The sequence below is a fragment of the Gymnoscopelus microlampas genome (genome assembly GCF_963454915.1).
Source record: "Gymnoscopelus microlampas genome assembly, chromosome: 16".
NCBI lineage: Eukaryota > Metazoa > Chordata > Actinopteri > Myctophiformes > Myctophidae > Gymnoscopelus > Gymnoscopelus microlampas.
Window position 1 is genome coordinate 25,428,464 of NC_139953.1, and position 25,019 is coordinate 25,453,482.

Sequence of the window (25,019 nt, forward strand, 5' to 3'; positions counted from 1 at the left end):
CTGTACTGCTAAAGGGCAGGCACACTTCCAAGCCCGGGTCAAATTGACATTGCATGGCATAGGTTTAGGGCTGGTGCTCTAGGCCAGTGGTTCCCAAACGTTTTAGCTCAACTCAAGACCCAAAAGAGAAACCAGATGTTTTCCCAGCACCCAAACTAGTGAAAATAGCAGATCTACACTTTCTAAGTTTTCTAATTAATGGAATTTCTTTGAATTCCTTTTTAAGTAATTGAATTTGTTTTTAATTGAAATGAAAGATTTAGCTTTTTTTTAAATGTTTTGAAATAATAATAATTAAAAACTAAATGGGAAACAAAATATGAAGGGATAGTGTTGTGTTGTGACCCATAAAAATGTATCCGCGACCCACAAATGGGTCCCGACCCACTGTTCGGGAAACAGTGTTCTAGGGACCAGGAACAAATTATCTCTACCAGTAGCCTAATTAACCATTATGAAAAATGATAATTATGTTTTCTCCAAAACACAACGGCATGGATTGACAACAGCAGAAAACTCTTCAACAACCGATATGGACTGCATGGTTACTATGACAGTTGGTGCTTCAATCAATGGCGGTGTAAGTAATTAAGCAATAAGTAAGGTCAGCCGTTATTGCGATTGCGATTCAATGCAGTCGATTAATTTTCTCAAACAAAAGCTCGCTGTAGAGCCTTCTATTAGAGAGTTGCGCCAATGAGGGGTCAGAAACAGCGTCGGTCACGTGGTTCATGTAGCTGGAAATGGAGCCGTCGACTTCAATGCATTCCATGAACTTCCGGTTTAGGGATTTGTCACTATTCGCCAATGTATATGTATGTAGAAGACCTGGCCCGAAGAAGTGGACGGAGTTGGCGTAACTCTCTTAATAGATGGCACTGGCTACAACCAAGAGTTGAGGTTAGCTAGCTCATGAAAATATCACTCCAGTGGTGGAAGAAGTAGGTTACTCACAAATTCTACTTGAGTAAAAGTACAAAGTAAAGTTTTACAATTAATAGTGCTGTATTCCGCCCGCGCCCCCGCCCCCGCCCAATACACCGTGCACTTACATATGTCGCGGTTCGGGCAGTCAACGCTGGTGTCGTCATAGATCACGCTGGGACAGACAGGTAGGTGTTGCAGCCATGCAGGGCCACATGTGAGGCGTTTTGGCTTAACCTAAACGTCATGGGTAACTGGAGTCCCTCAGGGCTCTATACTACTGTATTTCCCGTTTTCTGCGGAAAATAGCCCCACAATAGCCCCACAGTGATGAGCTTGTCGATCAGCTATTTTCTCAAGAAAGCTTTCCTCACAATATGGATGCTGGGATTTAAGTGGTTAAGAAAGTAGACAAAGTTCCTTTGAGCACATAATTGTAATAATGGTACAGTAGCGGTATAGTTAAAAGAGTAGTATGAAACATTCAGCAACATGCACTTGTATGAACAATATGGTTACTATTCTGCATAAGTTGTAGGAAATATGTTGGTCCAGTTTGACCATTAGGCCCCTTTCTGTGTTGATAGTGATACTACAGTAAGCTGTGTTTGTGGTCAGTCATGTATAAAAAGTGTACTTGGTTTGGTTATTTGGGAAAAGAGGTAATTCAAAATGAGAGAAATTAGTATGTTAAGGTATATTATAAGTATATATGATAATTAACCACATGTTTTAGCAGCTACAGTGCCATTACAGCAGGGTTATTGGTTAAATGTAAAATTCAGTCCGCACAAATGCTCAAACTTACACCCTTGGATCAAGCCTGTGAATGTCATCAAATCAGGGTTTTAGGAACAGCTGATAAATATATATATATATTAAAAAAATACCTGTTCAGACCATTGATTTTTATTTCAGTCATACTGTCAGAGGATGATAAAATAATATAGGCTAGTTCTTTGGATTGCCTACACATGTACTGTAATAGAGAAAAGAGCATTTATGTCTGTAGCAGTCCTATGCCTGCGATTCAACACAATCCCCTTCAGTGCTTGGAAGGCCCTGTCAACCCATCTTACACTTACCTCTTTTCTTCCTGCTATAAAGCTAAAAAAAATAGGTACAAAATTAAGTTTGTGTTTAAAAAAATACATATCAGGAATGTGTCCAGTGTTTATGAAATATCATTGGCATAGAGGCTGCCATTGGCTTAAGTTTAAATATACCTTATAGCACAGGATATGCACTTCCAGATGCTAAGGGTAGATAGAGGGCGTATTGTTAAATGTGGCAAGTCAATTGCTCTCCAGGTACATCAAATATCAATGCGGTATTGTCATCCATCCACGTTCTGCTTCATGAAGACAAATATGCCAAATGCAGTCTTCACTTGACATCATCACCTTGGATAGAGGCACCCATATTGTTATGGTTATCAGCATTTTGTGCAGCCCACATCATTCATACATGTATTGTCCCATTGCATTTCTCTTGTCTTCATTTATAGTTATTGTCACGGTGACTTCAGGGAGAAAAATGAGGTCGGAATGTTCGTGGTCGGATCATCATGCTGACTTTTTTCAGAGAGTAATAGTCTGTGTCTCTCCAGGAGTACCAGACAAGCCCATCAGGACCCAGGCGACCCCGGCCTTTAGGGGTATATCGGCCTCCCTGCGGGATAACAGGTATTTTGTTATTAATAATAATAATAATGATTGTATTATTAATAATAGTTTTATTTTATATTTTATATGAATAATAATTCAAATTCTAAGAACAAGAATACTAATACTACTAGTACTACTAATACATATAACTGCCTACTCTGTAGTAGACTCCATTGAGGTTGGCGTAGAAGCATTGGTTGTACCACCAGCCAGCATGGGAGATCTCAGCACAGATGTTGCCACTGTCAGGGGTACTGAAGCCCTGCTTGTCATGATACCAGCTGAAAGAGTCCTGTGTAGTGCCGCTGAAGCCTGACACATGGAGACGATACTGATGGTCCTCATCATCCACGCTGTAAGCACATGAACACACACACACACACACACACACACACACGTTGTGTGGCCAAGTTGAGTCTTCATGTAGCTATGTTTTGGGCCATAAAGCTACTCTTATGTTCACACTGGCAGACCAAATCAGATATTTGGCCTATCCAGATTGGAATCAGATTGGTTTGATCAAGTCTGAACACAAAAAAAAAAACACATTTTTGAATCACATTCCTTAGCCTTGTTCAGACTGCATAAAACCAATCCAACTCCAATTTTGATAGGGAATCAGATTTGCGGCGCTGCCAGTCTGAACAAGGCCTAAATACTAATTAATGTATAAACAAATGGACACATTTGTCTACCTGAAGCTCTGATAGAGGGCGTGTTTGTGCTTGTTGCTCCAGTCCTCCAGGTCAATACGGAGGTTGTAGTCTCCTTGAGTGCTCAGGTCATGGATGTGGTCGTTGCCCAGCCAGAACTCTGTGTGCAGGTCACCAAACCCCTCCTTGTAGTCCCTCCAGTGTCGGTCGAAGCCGATTGAACCATCTACTCGTCTCTGGATCACAGTCCAGCCACCGCCTGAGGATGTAGGAAGGCATTGCACTGGTAGGAAAGTGTCTAATATGGTACACACGTGACTTAACAAGAAGGGAAGATGTGCAGTAGAGTAGAATGTCTTTAGTAGGGTTAGGCAAAGTTTTATTGTCAATTTATTACAAGACAAAATATCAAAAATATTGCTAATATCCAAATATAATTATGTTGGCATAACACAGGGTGATGACATTAAGAATACAATGTTTAAGTACTGTATAAAAAATCACACCCTGTGTGAAGGTAGCGGCGCCTTTGATACATTTTGTCATCGATATGTGTTTATAATGTGTTTATAGCCATGTGTCACGTGAAGCTTGACCAATCACTTTGTTGACGGGTCTGACCAATCAGAATGTTGACGGTGAACACGGACAAAGTCAGGTATAGAGCAGGATCCGCTCTATGTATAGAGCGGCTTGCGCCGCTAAAAATCACACCCTGTGTGAAGGAAGCGGTGCCTTTGATGAGCCCCGTATTGATGTTGTCATCAATATTTGTTTATAGCCCAGCCAATAAGAATACAGAGGACACACACGGACACCCGGACACACGGACACACAGACAAAGTCAGATATAGAGCGGTTGGCACCGCTAAAAATATAAAATATATACAGTGTATTTACAGAGAATATATTAATACATATTGTTTTGTTTTTACAAAATATGTAAAAAGAAAAAAAAAATCACACCCAGTGTGAAGTGGGCGGTGTGTGGTCATCACAACATGACTCACTTTAAAAAAAGGATAAATGACTTTTTTTAAAGTCCATACTGCTATTCATAGGGCTGCACATGTGTCATGTGTTTCGCTAGCCAATCACAGTCCTGAATTTGCAAAGTCAGCCAATCACATTACAGTTAGTGGTGATGACACTAGCTGTAATGTGATTGGCTGATATGAAAAAAGTGTCGATTTGCATTAACAATGGAAGGGTTAGGGGGTACACACATTTTTTGGTCGGTGTCCCAAAAAACTCCACCTTGTTTACCTTACCTGTAACCTGTACACTCGAGTATATCATGTACTCTATACATGTATACGTGTGTGTTGGCACTGGTATGCTGATCTACATCACTCTGCCATCAGTCATGTCATGTGCCTACAACCTCAATATCTCATGGTATATTATAGCATATTAATGCTTAATCTGCTTATTGACATGATTGTGTATACAGTTACTTTATTTGTGTGTAACTCACCATCAGTGTCCATATCACAGTAGACTTCCACAGGCATGCCCCCCAATGCCGGCACTACCGTGTAGAGTCCTGATCTCCTCAGACCATTGTAGTAGATAGAAGCACAGTCAATGGGGCAGTTCCTCACATGCTGCACCTCTGAGGAAGTAAATGTGAGATAAAATTGCAGGCCGCAAAGATGTGCAAAGTCAAAGAAGGGGAGATCTGGTTCCCTCTGCTGGTAGGTTGAAGGTATTTGTGGTAAAGGTTGTCTGTGATGGCAGCATTAGTGGTTGTGTGTGTGTGTGTGTGTGTGTGTGTGTGTGTGTGTGTGTGTGTGTGTGTGTGTTGTGTGGTGTGTGGTGTGTGTGTGTGTGTGTTTACCTGGGTGCAGGGCCTCCTGAGCATTCGCCAGTGCACTAGGTTGGACTATGTTGATCATGCAGCTTGCACTCGTTTTGTCTCTTTCGGCCCGGGCTGTTAGGTTGTGGACTTGGTTCTAAACAGCAACACAGGTACTGTAGTCAGCTCAACTGCTCCAGGCCATTTAGACTTTGAAAAGTGTCCATTGAATACATTTATTGCATGAGATACAATGTGAGCAAAATAAATTGAGTGTTGGATGAGAATATACGTAGGTCTCGGATAATATATTTGCCTGTAGATCCACAGGATGAGAGTATACCTGTAGGTCTAGAATGAGAGTATATTTGTAGGTCTAGCATGAGAGAATACCTGTTGGCCTAGGATGAGAGTATACCTGTAGGTCTAGGATGAGAGTGCCCTGTAAGTGCAGCATCGTTCTGGCCTCATCGTAATGCACTTCCAAATCATGAAAACGCTGCTCCAAGGACACATTGAAATGGTTCTTTTCTTCACTCTAGAAGTCAATGTAAATGCACAGACACGCATGCATGAGAAGACATTGCAACACACACATACAGTACTGAACAGGCACTAGGCAGTCAGTCTTAAAACTTAAGATGTGCATCATCAGTCCATGATCTATTCCGAGCTGGGATAGGAAGGATCCATGTAAAACACCCATTAACCCCGGTCACCATCCAGCTGGCTCTGTGGCCACTGGCCAACAGTAGCTAGGCTAACCTTTGTGTGGTGGCTCACTGCCTTAGACGCACGTGGAAGAGCAGGAGCCTAATCCTGTTAGTGACCAGGGTCAAGGACGTGCACGGGAAAACTGCCTGGGTAACCAGACAATGTATCACACACACAGAACTGTAACAACATGCTGCATGAAAAAAAAGAAAAGTGATCAATATCAGTGAGATATTGCCATGCCATGTCTGCCCCAAGCGGTACTGCAAGAACGAAGAAGAGAAGTCAGTGGTAATGTCAAAATTTAAACACTTTCTTGAAGTGAATCATTCCCTTCAAAATGGCTTAAAATAGAAGAATTGCAATAATCCTAATATTAACTTTTAATATACATTATTTATAAAAAATAAATGATGTATTAGTAATATATGTCTCTTTTGCCAATGTACTGTAATGGTCAGAGAAATCTTATTTCCACCTGACTTTCAATGCCATGATCAAAGTCATTTTTTTCCACACTGCGTGAAGCAACCAGAACCCAGCAGCAGTACATGTTTACAAGCATATGTCTACGAGGAGTACTGTATACCTCGGCCAGATTACAATTCTAAAAGGATTCACTTACTTCCCTGTTATTGAATTATCTTGTTTGGGCATGTGGGACCAAGCTGATTGTCTGAAAGGCACTGCTGTCGCTGCCCTTTCAGTTACTTGTATAGATTCCAGCATACTGTCAACTCCCATAACTCAGGCATGGTACTAGCCCATTAAAACCGGGAAAGCATCTGTATCATTTTAGATTTTAGCTAATCATACTAGTACATTGGTTGGCTATTCAAAAATAGCAGATATACAAGCTCATTGTAGATCTGCTATTTTTGAAAAATCATGAACATTTGTGACAAATCTTTGAATATACTATGTAGAAGCAAACATAGTTTGCTTCTGGGGGTCCCTGGAAGTAAATATTTTGAGTTGGGTATATTTGTTTGAGAACCACTGATGTAGCAGTTTGAGAACCACTGATATAGCAGAAAAGGAAGAGAATTTTCGGGTTTCGCACACTGTAGCTCCCAGTAGAAAATATATTTGTCTTCATCAGGTTAGACCTGATGAAGACCCACAGTGGTCGAAACGTTGTTTGCAACTAAATACATTTTCTGCTGGGAGCTGCAGTGTGTGAACTTCCCTTCCTTTTCTCCTAAGTACGTATTGTTGTTCAGCACCTGAAAAGTTTTTGTCGGGATGTGCATGCTTCCCTCTGGACTCTATAGCCACTGATATAACAACATATGTTTTTCAGAAAACTGTTAGGATTTAGAAGACAGGATTTTTGTAGAATCGTATGTCAATCACCCACCTGCAGCTCTAGAACCTTGATGCGGTGCCGGTGATTCCTGAGCTCCTCCTGCAGTTCAGAGATGGTCTCCTTTAGTGTGAGGATCTGCTGTTTCCGGTCCTCGTTCTGGTGCAGCCAGTGGGACACCTCATCGGTGCAGCGGAACATGTCTGGACACCTCTGTTCGTCCACCTGAGGTAGCGTGGCCACCAGCCGACACATCCCATTCTCCATCACCTGTGAAAGGAGGGAGAAATGGTCAAAGAACTTGGAATTGACCATAATTCACAATCCCATAGCAGCCATTTTGCCCTCAGGTGCAGTATGACGTAAGAGCAAAACAGAGTATGATGTACTGTAAGCGCAAAATGGCCGCGATGTGAATATGGTTGATAGCATGTGCAGCTGGGGGAAACGCATCTCAGATCAAAGTGTCCCTCAGCTAGATCACACATTATGCCTGATTTAGTCCCTCTACCAAGCCCCCAGAACCCAGTGGTTGCATTGAAGCGCGTTGGACATGCTGGCCATTCATAGGTACTGCAGCTCAAAACGGCTGGGGCCACTAACACGAACGAGCGAAAACGGTTTCGACTAATGGGCTCGACGCACGAGCTTGCGCACAGGGCTGCGCACCGAGGTGACGCAAAACGCATCACCGAGGTGACGCAAAACGTGTCGCAGAAGCCCCAAATAGGCCTCGCCCATCACATTTCACAACCCGGAAGAACGTGGGTTTTCGGCCCATGCGCTGGGTGAGCAACTCAATGCAAGTGAATGGGAGGGGATATCAGGTGCCCTCTCTATTATTTTGAACTCTATGCCCCCTACCCACTCCTTTGTACCTCCGAAGTCCCTCGAACAGCTCTCTGATTGGCCTCATCTCCAATTATGAGTCAATTTATTGGAGAGAAGTGCATTAGTGACAATACCCTCCACAGACAACTCAGAATTCAACTGAGAAAACAATCACCACTCCCTGTCCTTGATGCACGTAGAAAGCTCAGCCCTCAAAGTGAAGTTGTTCAATCAAGTATAGATAAGTGGGTGAAATCAAGTTGTGCAAGCTTCCTAATAAAGAGTACAATACAAACTGTTCAAAGGGAATGTGCATCAAGGCAAGAAGGAGCTCAAAACCTAACCTCATAACCAGAAAGGGCCACCTGCAAATGCACTTTCCTGAGCAAATCATGATTTTTTTAAATCCCTGTATTCGTTTGATTAAGTGGCAATCTACAGCAGTGGTTCTCAAACGGCCAAGGAACACTGGTGTGCCATGAGACACGTCCAGGTGTGTCTTGGGATCTTGTGACAACCACACATTATTATTGCAATATAGTATACAACTACACAAAAAGTTATGAATTGTTTTTTAATTGATTAAATCAGTACTTTGTGTACACACATTTCCAATACAGAGGACAATTCTGTACCCTGAAAAATATATCTGAAAGATTATAGTCATATATTTCAAGGCCAGTTTAGTGAGGACCTCAGCACAATGGATAAAATAAATGGTCATTACTGTGTGGGAAGGGAGACGTGGAGAAACTGAAAGCACTAGTTGACCTTTCCTGCTGTCTGGATGATGCCACTTCGATAGATTCTATTGCGCGCTAGAAGTTAAAATAGATACATAGCGGAGGGAGAGGTTCTAAATGGGGCTAGACCGCTGCCCTGGTCCCCCAGTAGGCTGATTGTCATTTGGTCGATCTCTGAGGTCAAAAAAGGTAAAAGTGCTTTTTAAAGTTGACAGTTGGCATCTCACTGCTTTATATCCAAAACACGTTAAAGATCGGTATCGGCATCAATTTCATTGTCTGTTGGTTTTCGACCATATATCATACTGTTTTTGTTTGTTTACATATACTCTAAAGTCATTAACGTTACTGAACCAAAATAATTTTATCAGCTCAGCTGTTGGCTAAACATTACACGGTTGATAAGCCCTTGATGTGGATGTTTGAATTCACTTCATAAATACATTTTTCTCCAGGGAACATTGTTATACTTTAAAAATAATCCACACTATAACTATGACAAAAAATAACGGTAATGGTATTTCGTTTGTTGGATTACCTATCAAGCAATTTTCAAGTGTCTGCAAGTGTCTTGACTTTCATACTGTACTGAAATGAACACAATCCAATGGTGAACAAACAACGCTTTGGGAAATGTTGGGCAGTATCTAATGTCAAGAAGTGAGTCACGTAATGGGCTAAACATGTCAGATCAGCAGTATGGTCCTTTAAAGATAAGCCTTCAGTGTATTGACGTGTTTATAAAAATGACATGAAATACCTGGTTAGTGTATTCCCCACACTGGGAGCCCCCACCATTGTTCTGAGTGGTAGAGGGCTGGTTGTCTGCTCTGCCCTCCAGGGCTACAAGCAAGAGCACACACAGAGCAGACCACATGTTGTTTACTGTAGGTCCTGGTTAGTCTGTGCCTGTCCGCTTGGTGTTGAGTGGGGTCTCTGACAGAGGTGTCTGTTTCACCATGAAAGGTTCCGTTCTCTTTCCCTGTTAGGAACAAAATGGAGGAAAAACAGCTGTGGGCTCCTGATTGAATTCATTACATCTTTGACACAACACTCACAAGCAAGTCCTGTCACACACACACACACACACACACACACACACACACACACACACACACACACACACACACACACACACACACACTAGTGTGCTGTGGACTGAAAGGTCTTGGGAGGAGAATGACCCTATCCTAAAGCAATGTCCTAACTAAGAGTAGTGTGGTTGGGATTTCAAAGGGCTCAGATCTAGTATAATATATCATTACTAATGAGCAAGTAGCTCATTAGTTGTGAGTTGAAGTTGAAGTTTATTTCATGCATGATTCTCTCTCTCTCTCCTTCACGCATGCACGTACACATGCACGCACAAACACCTTTGCTTCAGCAGCCTAAAGGAGGTCATGAGTTTCAGTGAGCTCAATTAAGGTGATCTCTCCGGTAATTTGACACCCTCTCTCTCTCTCTGCTCTCTCCTCTCTCTTCTCTCTTCTCTCTCTCTCTCTCTTTCTGTCTCTCCCCCCTCCCACACACACACACACACACACACACACACACACACACACACACACACACACACACACACACACACACACACACACAGAGCAATGTACCTTGGAGCAGTATATTTATATCTTATGACGCTGCAAAATGCTGTCATCCTTCCAAGTCAGAAGCATAGCAAAGTTGCTTTGTAGAGAGTATGGTATCGTTTTCTACCTGTGTGAAATAAGTGTACTCACCGCAGTCCCCAATAATCTCCTACACCATTCCTGGCACACTTCTTGCCAAGGAATCCTCTCCATTCCCCTAGTTTGTGTTAAGTTTGCTTCACATCTTCCTCTGTCTTGTCTTCTCTTTCACGCATTGTCCCTTTGGTTCATCCTCTGTCTGTGCTTCTCTCGGTCTCTCTCTCTCTCTCTCTCTCTCTCTCTCTCTCTCTCTCTCTCTCTCTCTGTGTCTCTCTCTCTGTGTCTCTCTCTCTGTGTGTCTCTCTCTCTCTCTCTCTCTGTCTCTCTCTCTCTCTCTCTCTCTCTCATTATGCATAGTAGAAATCTTAGCCCCATAATCCACCTGTAAGAGGATTCGCAGTGAGAGGTGGGTGGAGGTGTATACATACAGACATACAGATAGCCTCATTATAACACTTGTGGTGTGAGGCGGCTTGATGTACAAGTACCCCCCCGCCCCCCCCCGGGACATGATCCTAGTATGTTGCAGGGACTTATATGCAACTCTTGATGCATAGTCCTAAGCAGGGAGAGCCACTGAGCTGTTTTTTCTTGCCTATGGTCTTCTCTTATTCCGCCCCTCCATGTTTCGCTAATATATACAAGTCCACCAGAGGGTGCTGTTGCTCAACTATGCACACCTCTATGTTGCCTTTACTATGTAGTGCTAGTAATGTGATTATTATGTATTTAATTAACTGCCATTACTTTTACAACCATGTATTAACATGACACACAGAGAGAATCATAACGTTGTGTTATGCTTTACTGCAGTGGTTCTCAATATGGGATCCGGGGACCCCCAGGGGTCCTTGAGGAGTTCCAAGGGGTCCCTACCTTAATGATTGATTGATAATCTTCACCATTATTTCATGCACAAGTAAATACAACTAGAGAATGTACAGTTTTGATCAGAGTTTCATTGTTGTCTCTATAACTACTACAGTATACTGTGCATAGACAGTAATGTAATTCTGGAACAAATGAGAGGCAGACCATATCGGACCAATCATATCTAAAAATAGATTAGATTTGGGTACCAAGCTAAAAAAAAGAATCGTATCAAATAGGGGTCTGTGTGAATCCCTGCTTATGTCCTAATACGCTTTCTTATTGTAAGTAGAAAACACTAAGGGCTGATGTGAGTGGGACAATGAGGGGATAATGATCCTCTTACAGTAGCCTAGTTAGATTGTACTTCCTGCCCCCCACCCCTGCCACCCACTGTTATTTCTCTGCATAAAAAGCTATTCATAATGAGCAATACAATGAAGCCGGTGAAAGCTTAATTACAACTTAATTTATCTATGATTAGGAATAATCAGTTATGCAATCTTTTCTTTTAGAGGAGACAAATCTCTCAGTAATCTGAGAGGGTCAGAGCTGACTCATTTTCAGTTCAACTCCTGGTAGTTCTCTTCCAAATGCACCCTTATTGGTCTGTAACTCTGTGAGTATATAGGGGTCAGAATTATAGGGGTCCAAAAAAGTCTGAGAACCCCTGCTCTAAAGGTTTACCTGTTTAACACACTGGATCCAGAGTCCACAGTGAGCAGCCATTTGTTTTACTTTGCTTTTGCATTTCAAGTAAAATGCCCCATTTTTGTCCTCCCATGATATCACAAGATTTACAGCACATTAACTCAATATTTGCATTTAGCAAATTGATTACGCTCTCAGAATGACTTGGAACAATTATAACAGTTTTAAAAGCATTGCTGTTGGCACAGATTATGGCATCGTCTTTTGCTGTGAGAAAACAAAGGTTTAGCCATATGGTGGCACTAAAGAGTCAACTTAGAATCGCCTTCTGTTTTGTAGTGTGATATGCTCCACTCATTGACTGTTCAACCAGGCCCTACTGTATTATGTCTAAGATAAGTACAGTTGACTGCCTCTGTTATCACATCTTTAAGGTGCTGCAGAGGGAAATGTTAGAATTGGCCCTGGCTTGGAATAAATGTATAACTTACTCAAGAAAATACAGCTGAAGGCAGCTGAATAAATTATGAATGAAGCTGTGATTCAGAAGGAATGTACTGTATTCCAATTACAATTTTGATTACCTTTCTTTATTAACTTAACCTGATCCAGCAATCAATTATTAGATGAGGGGTGAAGAGAGAAATCCCATTGACAACCTGTATGTTGTCAATGGGATCTCTCCTCGCAGCCAAATAAGTTCAAGACCCAGTAACACAATGATTGGCAGAAGCCTGGCTCCTGGAGCTTGTCAGCACCTTGTGGCTGGAATATCATCTATTCAAAGTCAGAACAGAACCCATGCACTTGTCAGCAGTCTCTAGTGGCATGGAAAGAGGTATAAGCGACCCAAACACACATACTGTACTGTATTCAGTGCCAGGGGATTCAGAATAAGAGCTCAGAGATATCATTACAAATTAATGCAGCAGAAACAGCAATAAAAACACCATTGAGGAGACATTAAGCCATCCCAATCAAGTTTTGAAGGCTACATTACACAGGCTATTATGAACAGCCAACAGCTCTTCCCGGGGAGGTCAAGAACCAGAACCAAACCAATAAAACGATAAACAGAATAAAAATAAAACAGTCAAACTTAGAATGAGCTTAGTCTCTGGCACTAAATATGAGTACTCTGTCTCTGAATGATTCAAAATATGTATAATGACATGAGTCCATGTAGGAGTCAGTAGTCAAAGGTCTAACATACAGTGCAGGTTAGGGCTGGGCAATATATCAATATTATATCGGTATTGTCATATGAGACTAGATGTCGTTTGGGATTTTGGATATCATAAAATTGTGGTATGGCATACGTGTCAGTTTACAGTTTTTCTTCATGTATATTCCCATGAACTTGAAGGTGTCCACCACGTGCATTTCCTCCCCATGAGTTTTCATGGGAGTTGGGAGTAAATACCTCTGTGTCCATATGTTCACAGGTAGCCTATACTGTAAAACTAAAAGCAAAACACTGTAAAGGGCTTCAAGTTGCACTGTCAGTTTTTCTTTGAAATGTAAATGACTTGTCACACTCATGGCCGTAGGTTGACATCTACAGCAGCTAAACGCTGAGGCTGAATGTTGTCAGTTTGACAGGATGGTGGAGCTGGCGGGGATGGGTAGGTGCTGATGAGGCGATGATGCGGTGCGGAGTGGGGCTAAGTAGGGCTGATATTAGGAGGAATATTCCTTTTCCTGGATTGCCTCGCAGCCTGGGAGGCAGTGAGGTCGTTGGGAAATTATCCACATCTTTTCCTCTGGCTTACAATACAGTACAAGATCTCCTGTTGAAGGGCTTACTGAATGAACTGGAGACTAATCAGCTGTAGGGGTCCAATAGCCATTGCCAGAGCACAATAGCCATCAGTAAAGGTTAAAATATCTACACGCTGACTTGGAGCTCCAGGACTGATCTTTGATATGAATGAGCGCCCCGAGAGAGAGAGAGAGAGAGAGAGAGAGAGAGTGTGTGTGTGTGTGTGTGTGTGTGTGTGTGTGTGTGTGTGTGTGTGTGTGTGTGTGTGTGTGTGTGTGTGTGTGTGTGTGTGTGTGTGTGTGTGTGTGTGTGTGTGCGTGTGCGTGTGCGTGCGTGCGTGCGTGTGTGAGAGAAAATTACGCAGGAAATAAACTTTGCTATTCGCTCATTAGTAGTGATATACCGTACTAGATCTGAGCCCTCTAAAATGCCAAGCACACTACTCAGAACACTGCTTTAGGATTGAGGCATCATCAACATTCTGCCAAGGTCTTTCAGACTATACTAGTGATATCCTCGGTCTTCCCGAGACCAATTTATACCTGCAGTAGTACATCCATTCAAGCCCAGAAGATCCATGCTTCACATCATTATTTCAACTCGTAAGACTTGGGTCAGTTATTTTTCGGGGTCTACGTCTACAGGGAGACCACCCGGACCCCCGAGCCAAAGAATTCAGTCACCCCAATTAAAAACCATTCAACAAACCATTCAACAAACCAACCATCCGACCATTTGATTAACCACCAAAATCCAGACCAGCATACTACATATTTTCCAGACATTCTGTACTACTAATAAGCACCTCATTTACTATCTAAAGTATATCAAGTTGTGGGCTTCCTAGCCTCACGAATGTGCCCCTATTACAGTGTGTCCCAAAAACAGTTAATAAATCATCCTCTAAAACCCTCTAATAAAGTGAGTGCCCATCTGTCATTGTCTGCCGGGTAATGTCAGAAATAATGTGCTTCAGTAATCTGGGTTGAACAGAGTCAACATATTGAGCAGTTTAGTTGACCTTTTCTTGTGAACAAGACATTTTCATGTCATAGACAGATGTGCCAATTAGGAGTATTCCTTCACAGGAATTAGCTTTTTATAAAGTTAATCAAGCAGGCCTAAACACATTGACATAGTGAAATGTTTTCAGCTACTTGTTAGTGTCTGAATTCAGCTCTTTTGGTTGTAAGAGAAGGATAACCGATGCTTATAAAGAGATCTAATGACAGATTGATCCTCAGATCAAACCAATAGATATCCAATAGCCTTGTGAAATCACTTGTGCTGTCAGTTTTATGTGACATGCACTGAATACCAAGGCAGACTAAATAACATTCAGGAGGAATCACCTCTGTGACCTGTTTTGGATTGTTTATTTTTTTACTTTAGAGTGTTCTCTAAAGGCCATACTTGGCACAGGGAAATATCTACTGGAGACCAGTCACTCTCTAGAATACAAAAAATAAACCAAACGTATACATTATATACAGTACATCCATCCTGAAACTAACACACACACACACACACACACACACACACACACACACACACACACACACACACACACACACACACACACACACACACACACACACACACACACACACACACACAACATGAACCACCAATGAATTTGAATGGATGATACTGTTGTTCCAGACTGAGGTCTTCGTTGGCATCCATTTCACCTGTTGCGCCAAACTGGTCCTGCAAGGTCAGCGGGTGACACATCGTTAGATGTGCCCCAACTCGTCACTATAGTACGACATCAGTGGTGTAAAGTAACTAAGTACATTTACCTAAGTACTGTACTTAAGTACAATTTTGAGGTATTTTTTACTTTACTGGAGTATTTCCAGTTTTCAGTACTTTTACTTATACTCCATTACATCTCAGAGGCAAATATTGTACTTTTACTCCACTACAATTATTTGAAAGCTTTAGTTACTAGTTACTTTGTAGATTTGGATTATTATTACAAACCCACTTCAGACCTATATACAGTATATATGCCTACTTTGGGAATTTGAAAATAGCTGTGAACTTGTGAGCTTGTGGATCTGCTATTTTCAAAGGACTTTTATAAATGTTACTTGAAAACGTGTGAAAGGGGACCTTCTCCATAATGAGTACTTTTTACTTTTGGTACTTAAATATATTTTGATGCCAAACTTTTGTACTTTTACTCAAGTACATTTTTAATACCGAACTTGTACATCCATGTTTTTCTTATATCCATACAGTACCATACCTCTGGCATCAGAGCTACAGCCCTGAACTGGTTCAGGTCTTATCTGACTGATAGGATTTTCTCAGTGAAATAATGGGAATTTTCATCATCCATTTCCTGTAGGGTGCCCCAGGGCTCCATTTGGGCCCCATGCTTTTCTTATTGTATATGCTGAGCTATTTTTACTAAGCACAACATTTCTTTTCACTTTTATGCCGGTGATGTCCAAACATACATGGCTCTTACAGCCAAATATTCTAAACCACTGCCAGATTGCTTACATGATGTTAAATCCTGGATGACACCAATGTTCTCAATCTCAATGACAATAAGAATTATAATTTTCGGTCACGACAACCCATTCTCTCCCTCCAATCCACTCGGCCCTCTAAGCCCAAATATCCGCTCCTCTGTTAGGAACCTTGGCATCACCTTTGACAGTGCATTTAAATTCCATCCAGTTTCTTCCAATCAAAACTTTTAGCCAAGGTAAAGGCCCGGATATCTCCCCCGAAAACAGCTTGAGATTGTAATTCATGCTTTTATTTCATCAAGGTTAGAATACTGTAACTCTCTTCATGCCAGTATCGACCAGGCATCACTAAAGCGGCTGTAGCTGCTCAGAATGCATACTGTAGTCTCCTCACCGATACCAAAAAGTATGAGCATATCACCCCGAATCCTGGCCTTGCTACATTGGCTCCCTGTTTGTTTTTGAATTGATTTAAAACTTTTAATATTTGTTTTTAAAACTCTTCTTGGGCTGGCTGCTCCCTACCATGCCCATCTCGTACATCATTCACTACAGCTGGTCCTTCCGAGAAAAAACAAAGCCAATGCTGTGGCTGGCCCCAGGCTCTGGAACAGCCTATACCCCTCCATATTACAGTAGATCGGGGTTAGACGTTTTTAAATCCTCACTATAGACTCATATTTTCTCCCTTGCCTTTATTCTTAGTTGACCCTGTATGCTGGAACTTGTTTTTTGAGTGGTGCCACCCACTCCTACACTTGACCGTGTGTGTGGGTCCGTCCGTCCGTTTGAGCACGGCCTCAACAGCTGCAGCTGATTGCAACATAAAGCTGCAACCAGTTACACTAATTATACACAAACAGGAGTGCAACACATGCGCCACTGAAAGACATGCACACACACAGGCTTCATGTGCACACGCACGCACACACGCGCACACGCACGCACGCACGCGTGCACACACACGCACACACACACACACACACACACACACACACACACACACACACACACACACACACACACACACACACACACACACACACACACACACACACACACACACACTAAAATGACCCATCTACAATTTGAGTAAAAGTACTTTATGTACTTTTAAAGCAGTCTTTGGCTAATAATAGCCAAACAAACACACAATCCTCTGCTACTAACTAAATGCATTGTACATGCAGAGCCAGCAATGCTTCTATGATCCTCCTTGCTCCAGCAGTCTCTCCTCCACATGGCATTCACTAATGAGAGTATGTACTGTATGACTCCTTCCACTGTCACTGACAACCACCCACTCCCCTTAAACGCCTGTCACAGAGTTTCTGTTCACCATGAAAGTTTAAGTAAGGGAATTCACCTCTGCTTTCTCCCACTCCTTGCTTTATACCCCCCCCCCCCATAGGGTCCATTGGAACACAGGTTCCTTTTTCCATTTCCTGAAAAGTAAAACTTTTGGATTTCCACTTGACAGCAACGTTATCCTTCTGTGTGTACCTGTCTTGGCTCCTTAAGCTTTCTCCTAGACCTAGAATACTCCTTAGTGGTTCTGAGGTCTGCCTCAGTTTCTGTTCTGCCTTCCTGTTTTCTACATACTAGATCCCCAGATTCTGCCTTGCCTGCTCCAGTGTTTGTTCTGACAGTCATTTATTTTGGATTTTGTGCCCTCACAAAATTGTCTGATTTCCAGTGGTGTAAAGTAACTATAAGTACATTTACTTAAGTACTGTACTTAAGTACAATTTTGAGGTATTTTTACTTTAGTGAAGTATTTCCAATTGTCAATACTTTTACTTCTACTCCACTACATCTCAGAGGAAAATATTGTACTTTTACTCCACTACAATCATTTGAAAACTATAGTCACTAGTTACTTTTTAGACAGCGTGTCTACACCCAGACACGCTAGATGTAGAATAGATGTAGAGAGAGAATAGATGTGTATTTGTATAGATCTGTCGGCCTTGAGTCTAGGGGGCGATATTCATTGTAAATACACAAAAAGCTGTCTGGCTGAAGGCACAGTTGAACTGAGGTAAGGCTCAGGCCTCACTGGGCCTACAGTAGATCCGCCGCTGAATGCCGTTGAATCTACAAGCTGTGAGCTTGTAGATCTGTGTTTTCAAAAAATCTTGACAAAATGTAAGTAAGTATGTATTTGGGAATATGTTTTAAACATTTTAACAACACAAATCTTGTATCAGGGTCCCTGGCACAAAATAGTTTCAGAGTGTAGGAGTGGCCGGAGTGAAGTGACAGAGAAACAGAGAGACAAAGACATAAAGATACATGACATTCCTGGCCTTAGAGCTGTTCACCTATAACCCATTCAATCCGGGAACGCATCTACAAATGTCTTCTAAATCCTAACAGTTCTCTGAAAAACGTATGTTGCTATATCAATGGTGCTCAAACTTTTCATGTCAAGGACCACCCAAAATGATATGTATTTGGCCGCGGACCCCCTATCTCAAAAGATTTTGTTCCAGGGACCCTCCAAGAGCAAACATTTGAGTTACAAAAGTTCGCTTTAAAAATATATATGTATTAAAAATTTTCACCCATTTTTCAAAAAATAGCAGATCTACAAGCTCATAGCGCTGCACGGGGTGCCGCGCTGTTAGCTTGTATATCTGCTATTTTTGAATAGCCCAAAGAAATCAAAAAATTACACAGATGCGTTCCCGGTCTTAATGGATTAAAAAGAAAAAGAAAAACTGAGACGAGCATTAAATAAAAGAAGCACGGATTGCTTCTACCTCCCCCGTCCTTTACTCATCCTCTCTTGATCTGTCACGTGTGTCCTTAGAGGACAGACCGAGCCGAACCTTGGTTTCACAGGTGGAAAATAGCTTTTCACACAAAAGTGAATGCTTTTGTGTGACAGACCAGAGGAGTTGTGTATATGCATGTGTATTTCAGCACAAGTCCACCTGGACGTGTACCGCATGTGCATGCGTGCGTCTGTGCGTGTCCCAAGGGACCACCTGAGTGAGAAAGATTGGCTGCTGAGTTCAGCTATCTTGCACATCAAGTTGACAGCCAACGCAGTATGTTCCTTAAGTTGCTTTTATCGCTCCTAACCTTTCAGTGACACCACCTGCACAGATGCTTGTACAAAAGGCATATGTGTTGAGCGGCGATTCTCAACCTGTAGACCGCGGCCCACTGGTGGGCCGTGAAGATACTGGGCACCTTATCCCTCATGCCTAATCCTCATTAGGATTTTAAATATTTTAAAAACATTTTAAAATTGTGAAAATTGCCGATCTGCAAGCTCACAATGCGTCAACGTATTTTCACTATTTTAAAATGTTTTCAAAATAATAAAAAATGCCTAATAAGGCATTATGTTTTGCTAACTGATTGGCAAAACACTAAGATTTTTATGATAATCTACCATAAAAAGAGAAAATGTCATGGTATTTTTTCTTACACTTTTTCTGTTTTTCATGTGTCTGAGGTTGATAGAACTTCATTAAGCCCCCTGGTGGCGTTTTTATGGCGTTTTATGTCTTCTCTGACTATTTTGAGTTTTTCTACCTGTAGGCTGAAACCTTGAGGGTCAAACGTGCCAATAGAAAAACAGCCCTTTAGTGACATAGTAAATATATACCCTCCCCCTCATTATCATAACACAACAGGTGTGGGCATGAGGAGGAGGAGGGACTAGGACAGGTGGGTGGTGCTAAGGTGGTGGAGGAGCTGCTAAGGTGAGAACCAGGTATACTTAATGAACTGGAGGCGTGTCCACATAAAAACATAATTTTAACAATTTCTGTACACTTTTTTGAAAAAAATCTTCCTCCTAGTATAACCATAATACCTGATGATTATGTTTTAGGGGGGGGGGGTCACTGAAAATCACGGCACCCCGTCTTTAACAACTTTGAAAATTTAGTTTTCATTGTGATACCGATAAATTCGAACTTAATGTTAGTTCCATTGATCCAACACAAATAAACATGCTCTGAAAATGCATGCGGCCCACCCATCTGACCACTTAACGGGCCGTGAATACTTGACCCTGTTCAAGTGGGTCCTGTCCCAGAGAGGTTTGAGAGAACCACTGGTGTAGGGGAACGCAGACCAGCGCGTGCACGCGCCCACATGCACAGTATGTGCAGATATAAATGTTTAAAGCCAACTAAGACAGCTAATGTAAAACACGCTCCTGAAACATAATGCTTGATACACAACGGGCTGTTCAGAGATTGCAGTATACTGCAGTACTTTAGGCACTGACAGACACAGCTGGTTATCTTGAACTCTGATGAACGGTATAGAGTCGCAGACAAAATATATAGGGAAGGATTTTGTAAAATTTCTGGATTTATAGATAGTTCAGGTACACTCTCACGTCTTCCCACCGAGCGACAACAGATGGTACTTCCAAAAATACAATGTAGTGTGTAAGAAAAGGAAAAAAGTGTGTGTGTGTGTGTGTGCGTACGCGTGTGTGTGCGCGCACGTACGTGCGTGCATGCATGCATGTAGGTTCATATGGTTTTAAAAATAAATCACTAAATAATGCATCACCCAGATGACTGCTTGCCAATGCCATTGCTCTTTCCTCTGATGAAATGCTTTTCAATAGAGATCGGTGGGGAGTTTTATTTTGCCAGCATATTAAAGTCCATTAAAGAGTTATGAGATGTTTTTTTCACAGACAGGTTACTTGCCACAGAATCAATTGTTATCCATTATTTTCTTAGTGATTATACTATCGATTACTTTTTTGATTAATCGAATATTTGAATGTTTTTTCTATATTAACAAATTGATTAACCACATGCATGTTATACCGTGTCATACAACGGTGTTGTGCAAACATTGTGAAAATAGCAGATCTACAAGCTGAAAATGCATCGTAATGTGACTATTTTTGAAAAATAGTGGTAAAAAAAACTGCAATGACATCCGCAAAATAGGGATCGATTATTACTGTATTATTTTATGAAATTATTGATAATCTTAAATAGATTAGTCCGACTTTTGCACCTCTACTCTCTATATATTGATCTGTTCTATTGATTTACAATATTGTACATTACATCTGCTGGAGAATCCTGCTGGCTCATTTGTAGAGTAGACAGTAGGTACACTAGGCACCACAGAAAAACTATGATAAAGACCACAACAACACGTGACAGGGCTTTTTCCCTTCCTTTTTCCTTTTATTGCTCTTACAAAGCTCAAGCTGCTTTGTGAGGCGATTCCCCACACGTGACAGGAGGTGGTCATGAGTGAAATAACATAATACCTAAGGCAGCGCACAGAGGCTAAACACAGTTCAAATGTTTGTGATTACATTTCATGCTATAGTTCTTGGTGGGTGGAGGGTTGTTTCTTAACATTCCACTTAACCCACTAAAACCGGGAAAGCACCTGTGTCGTTTTAGATTTTAGTGTTGGCTATTCAAAAATAGCAGATATGCAGGCTTTGTGCCGCGCTATATGAGTTTGTAGATCTGCTATTTTTTTTTTAATTGTGAACATTAATATAAATCTTTGAATATAAACATTTGTTAAAGCGAACAAAATATGAGACTGGGTAATACAAATACATATAATATTGGGGGTCCCGACATGGAAAAAGTTTTGAGCACCACTGATATAGCAACATACGTTTTTCAGTTTCTAGATAATCTGAGTTCCCAGAAGTTTTCGCCGGCTCGGCGAGGAACTTCTGGGCCAAACCCCCTGTATTTGTGGGCGGGATGTACGTCACGCTCTGAATCTGAGCGGACACGCCTCTTACCGGTTGCAACTCGTCTAAAAAGTCCGACGAGAGGCAAACAGCAGTACACAACAATGGCGGTCGAAATTTCTCAAGGGGAAATTGCTTCCCGTCGATCCTATTTAGATGCAACACCCACTGCATGTGGATCCCGCCCCCTATTCTTCATTGGCTGTTGATTTGAATCACAACGCAGTGGCCGCGCCCCCGCTGTCCAAACTCCGAGGCAATGCCTCCCAGACTAGTTTCTAGAAGGCATTAGTAGAATCGACCTCGGGTCTTAATGGTTTAAAATGTGAAGATGTCTCCTGAGTACACCTGCTGACCTCTGTATGTACCGTATCCCCCATTTTCTGCTCCGTGCTCTAATGCCCTCGGGTCATCACTGGCACACGCCGACCTCAAGATCTACAGTAACAGATTGCTGCTTTCACAGAGGGACACAGCACACATGGCCTGCAAGGACCAATGTGACACAGGTCACGTGCACCCTGTATGACCAGGGTCATGAGGACAGATGACATCTGTGACTTACTTTGACAACATTATGAGACCTCATGATGACCCAAAGGTTCTTGAAATGGTGACTCAGCTTTTACTGTATTTATAACTGGTCCGCTATTGCAGTGCTTCTCAAACTTTTTCATGCCAGGGACCCCCAAATTGATATATATTTGGCCGCGGACCCCCATCTGAAAATATGTTGTGCCAGGGACCCCCCAGAAGCAAAGATTTGTGTTAAAATGATCGCTTTAAAGGAAATATATTCAAGATTTTTCAAAAATAGCAGATCTACAAGCTCATAGGCACTTGGTGCCGCGCTATGAGCTTGTAGATCTGCTATTTTTGAATAGCCCAAAGTATAAAAGGTAAAAATTATTGTGATGCTAAATTCACACATTTTGCTGGGGACCCCCTGGAACCCCCTCAAGGACCCCTGGGGGTCCCCGGACCCCACTTTGAGAACCAATGCGCTATTGCCAAACACAACCTCAAAACTATCAATATGTTTACTTACCATGAATATTTTAGAAGCCTAGTGCTGCCAGCGCCGCAAAACACATCCAGTACAAATCTATACACCCTCCTCGCCCACTTGACAAACTCTTCTGCACGGCTCTACTGCACATATATCCGAATAAACATTAAATAAAGCGGACAGAAATGACTGGTGTGTTGCCCGTTTTGGTAGACACACATTACTATGTCCATGTGATGTGACACACATTCACCATATGGAGCCCATCGCATGCAGACTACTGTAGAAGTGAATGATGAATGTTTAATAGCTGTCCTGTTCCTTTCGCCGCCTCACTCCCTGTTTGCTGACATAGATGGAGACTGGTGCTTTTTCATCAGTGCATTATACACACTGAGTGATTCAGCGCCTTCGCTTCCTCTTTTGCTAATTGTAGAGAGAAGGTAGTCCCTATTCACACCACATGCACGCACGCACACAGGGAGGCCAGGTACTGGAGGAGGTGAAGCAGTGGCCCCCTGAAGCCTGATTTATACTATGTTCTAGACTGATTTATATTCAATGAAATCTGCAAGCTCGCGACACGTGGCAATGCAGCACATTGTGAGTTTGTAGATCTGCTATTCTCGGCACGCAACACCGGAGTATAAATCAAGCAATAGCCTTGTAGGCAAATTGGAGGAGTTCCACTTTTGGGGTGACAGGAATGGCAGAAGAGTGAATGGTGATTTGAAGAATTAATCAATCTAATCTGTCTGTCTGTCTGTCTGTCTGTCTGTCTGTTAAACTCTGTTTTCCCTGTCAATGTGCTGTTACTGCAGGTCAATTGTATGCTTTTAGCTCTGCATACAGTATGCACAGCTAAAAGCATACTTTGTGTGTGTGTGTGTGTGTGTGTGTGTGTGTGTGTGTGTGTGTGTGTGTGTGTGTGTGTGTGCGCCTCCATTACATTGAGGGACATGCATGGACAGTGTGAGTCTTTACCTTCACAGGGGGTAAGCTCGAGTCTCAGTCTTGTATTCAGCTTGTTGAAGGTCAACTGAGGTATTATTAGGAGACATTCAGTTAACATGCTTATCCTGTTGCATCCTCCAGGAATTGATGGTATTCTTCCTCTGCCTCTCAGTCTTTTCATCCGCAGAAGATGCACGATTACTGTAAAAGAATTGGTCTGCACAATCTAAATACAAGTGTACACACACACACACACACACACTCCACACACACACACACACACACACACAAACACACACACACACACACACACACACACACACACACACACACACACACACACACACACACACAGTACGGTAATGGGTACTGCACTTAATCTAACAACAGGTACAACAGGTACACTGTTAGCGGGTACAACGGGTAATGACTAACCAACCGTAGGGGCATGCGTTCCCAAAGGCCACAGTTCCCAACGGACATTGTCCTAGCATACAGTATATATAATAGATGTACTCCAAAGGGTATGCATTAAGCTAGAAAATGTGCTTGTAGGACAAAACACTCCCCCTGACTCATTTGATTCCCACAGTATGTCATTTTTTTCATACTGTCTATAGATTACATTTTTCTGAATATTGCTTATAATACTGTCTGTGTACATTGTCAACAACTTTTGGTCAATATTGAATATCATCATAAAGCTCATCATCCATGAAGAGAGTAAAAGGGCAACGCCCAGATGGCCTGAGTGTACGTTGATGTAAATCCCTTACAATGTGGTAAATGTAGTATTGCTGTGTTGTTCATATTACTGTTTATATTTCATGCATTGTGCATCTCACTCCACTAGGACTCACAGAAGTGCAGCAGCTCCCCTTAGGTCACGCGGCACGTCGGATATGATACAGCTTACGTAACAATTATTCATGGTGTACATTATTAAATCATCAGCATGTGATTCAACCTGTCAGCATAAGTCAGATGCTGGATTTTTATTATCCCTTCTCTATTGGATAGTATAAACCGCATGTAATAAAGAGGGAAATTGCTTCGTAGCCAATATAAAACTATAGCACACAGTGCATTACTACAGTATAAGGGAATTACAGCAAGTAAATAATAGCAAACAAAAGCAGAACGTTTGAGAGTGTAATTTAGCAGTTTATGTGTTCAACTATGTATCTTGTAGGCACACTTTGTCATTTCATTTATCATTGTATTTGTATATTTACGGGGCCAGAGCT

General features: G+C 41.9%; 1 protein-coding gene across 1 annotated transcript; it reads right to left on the reverse strand.

Annotated features, from left to right (window-relative positions):
• Positions 1 to 2,448: 2,448 nt before the first annotated feature.
• Positions 2,449 to 15,341, reverse strand: LOC311062908 (fibrinogen-like protein 1; the record flags this gene model as incomplete). The annotated part of the gene is made up of 9 exons (XM_084082127.1): positions 2,449 to 2,595; positions 2,749 to 2,944; positions 3,287 to 3,503; positions 4,722 to 4,859; positions 5,085 to 5,199; positions 5,461 to 5,580; positions 7,117 to 7,332; positions 9,397 to 9,479; positions 15,272 to 15,341. The coding sequence occupies 9 exons, from the start codon at positions 15,339 to 15,341 to the stop codon at positions 2,449 to 2,451; spliced, it is 1,302 nt and encodes a 433-aa protein (XP_083938253.1).
• Positions 15,342 to 25,019: the final 9,678 nt, after the last annotated feature.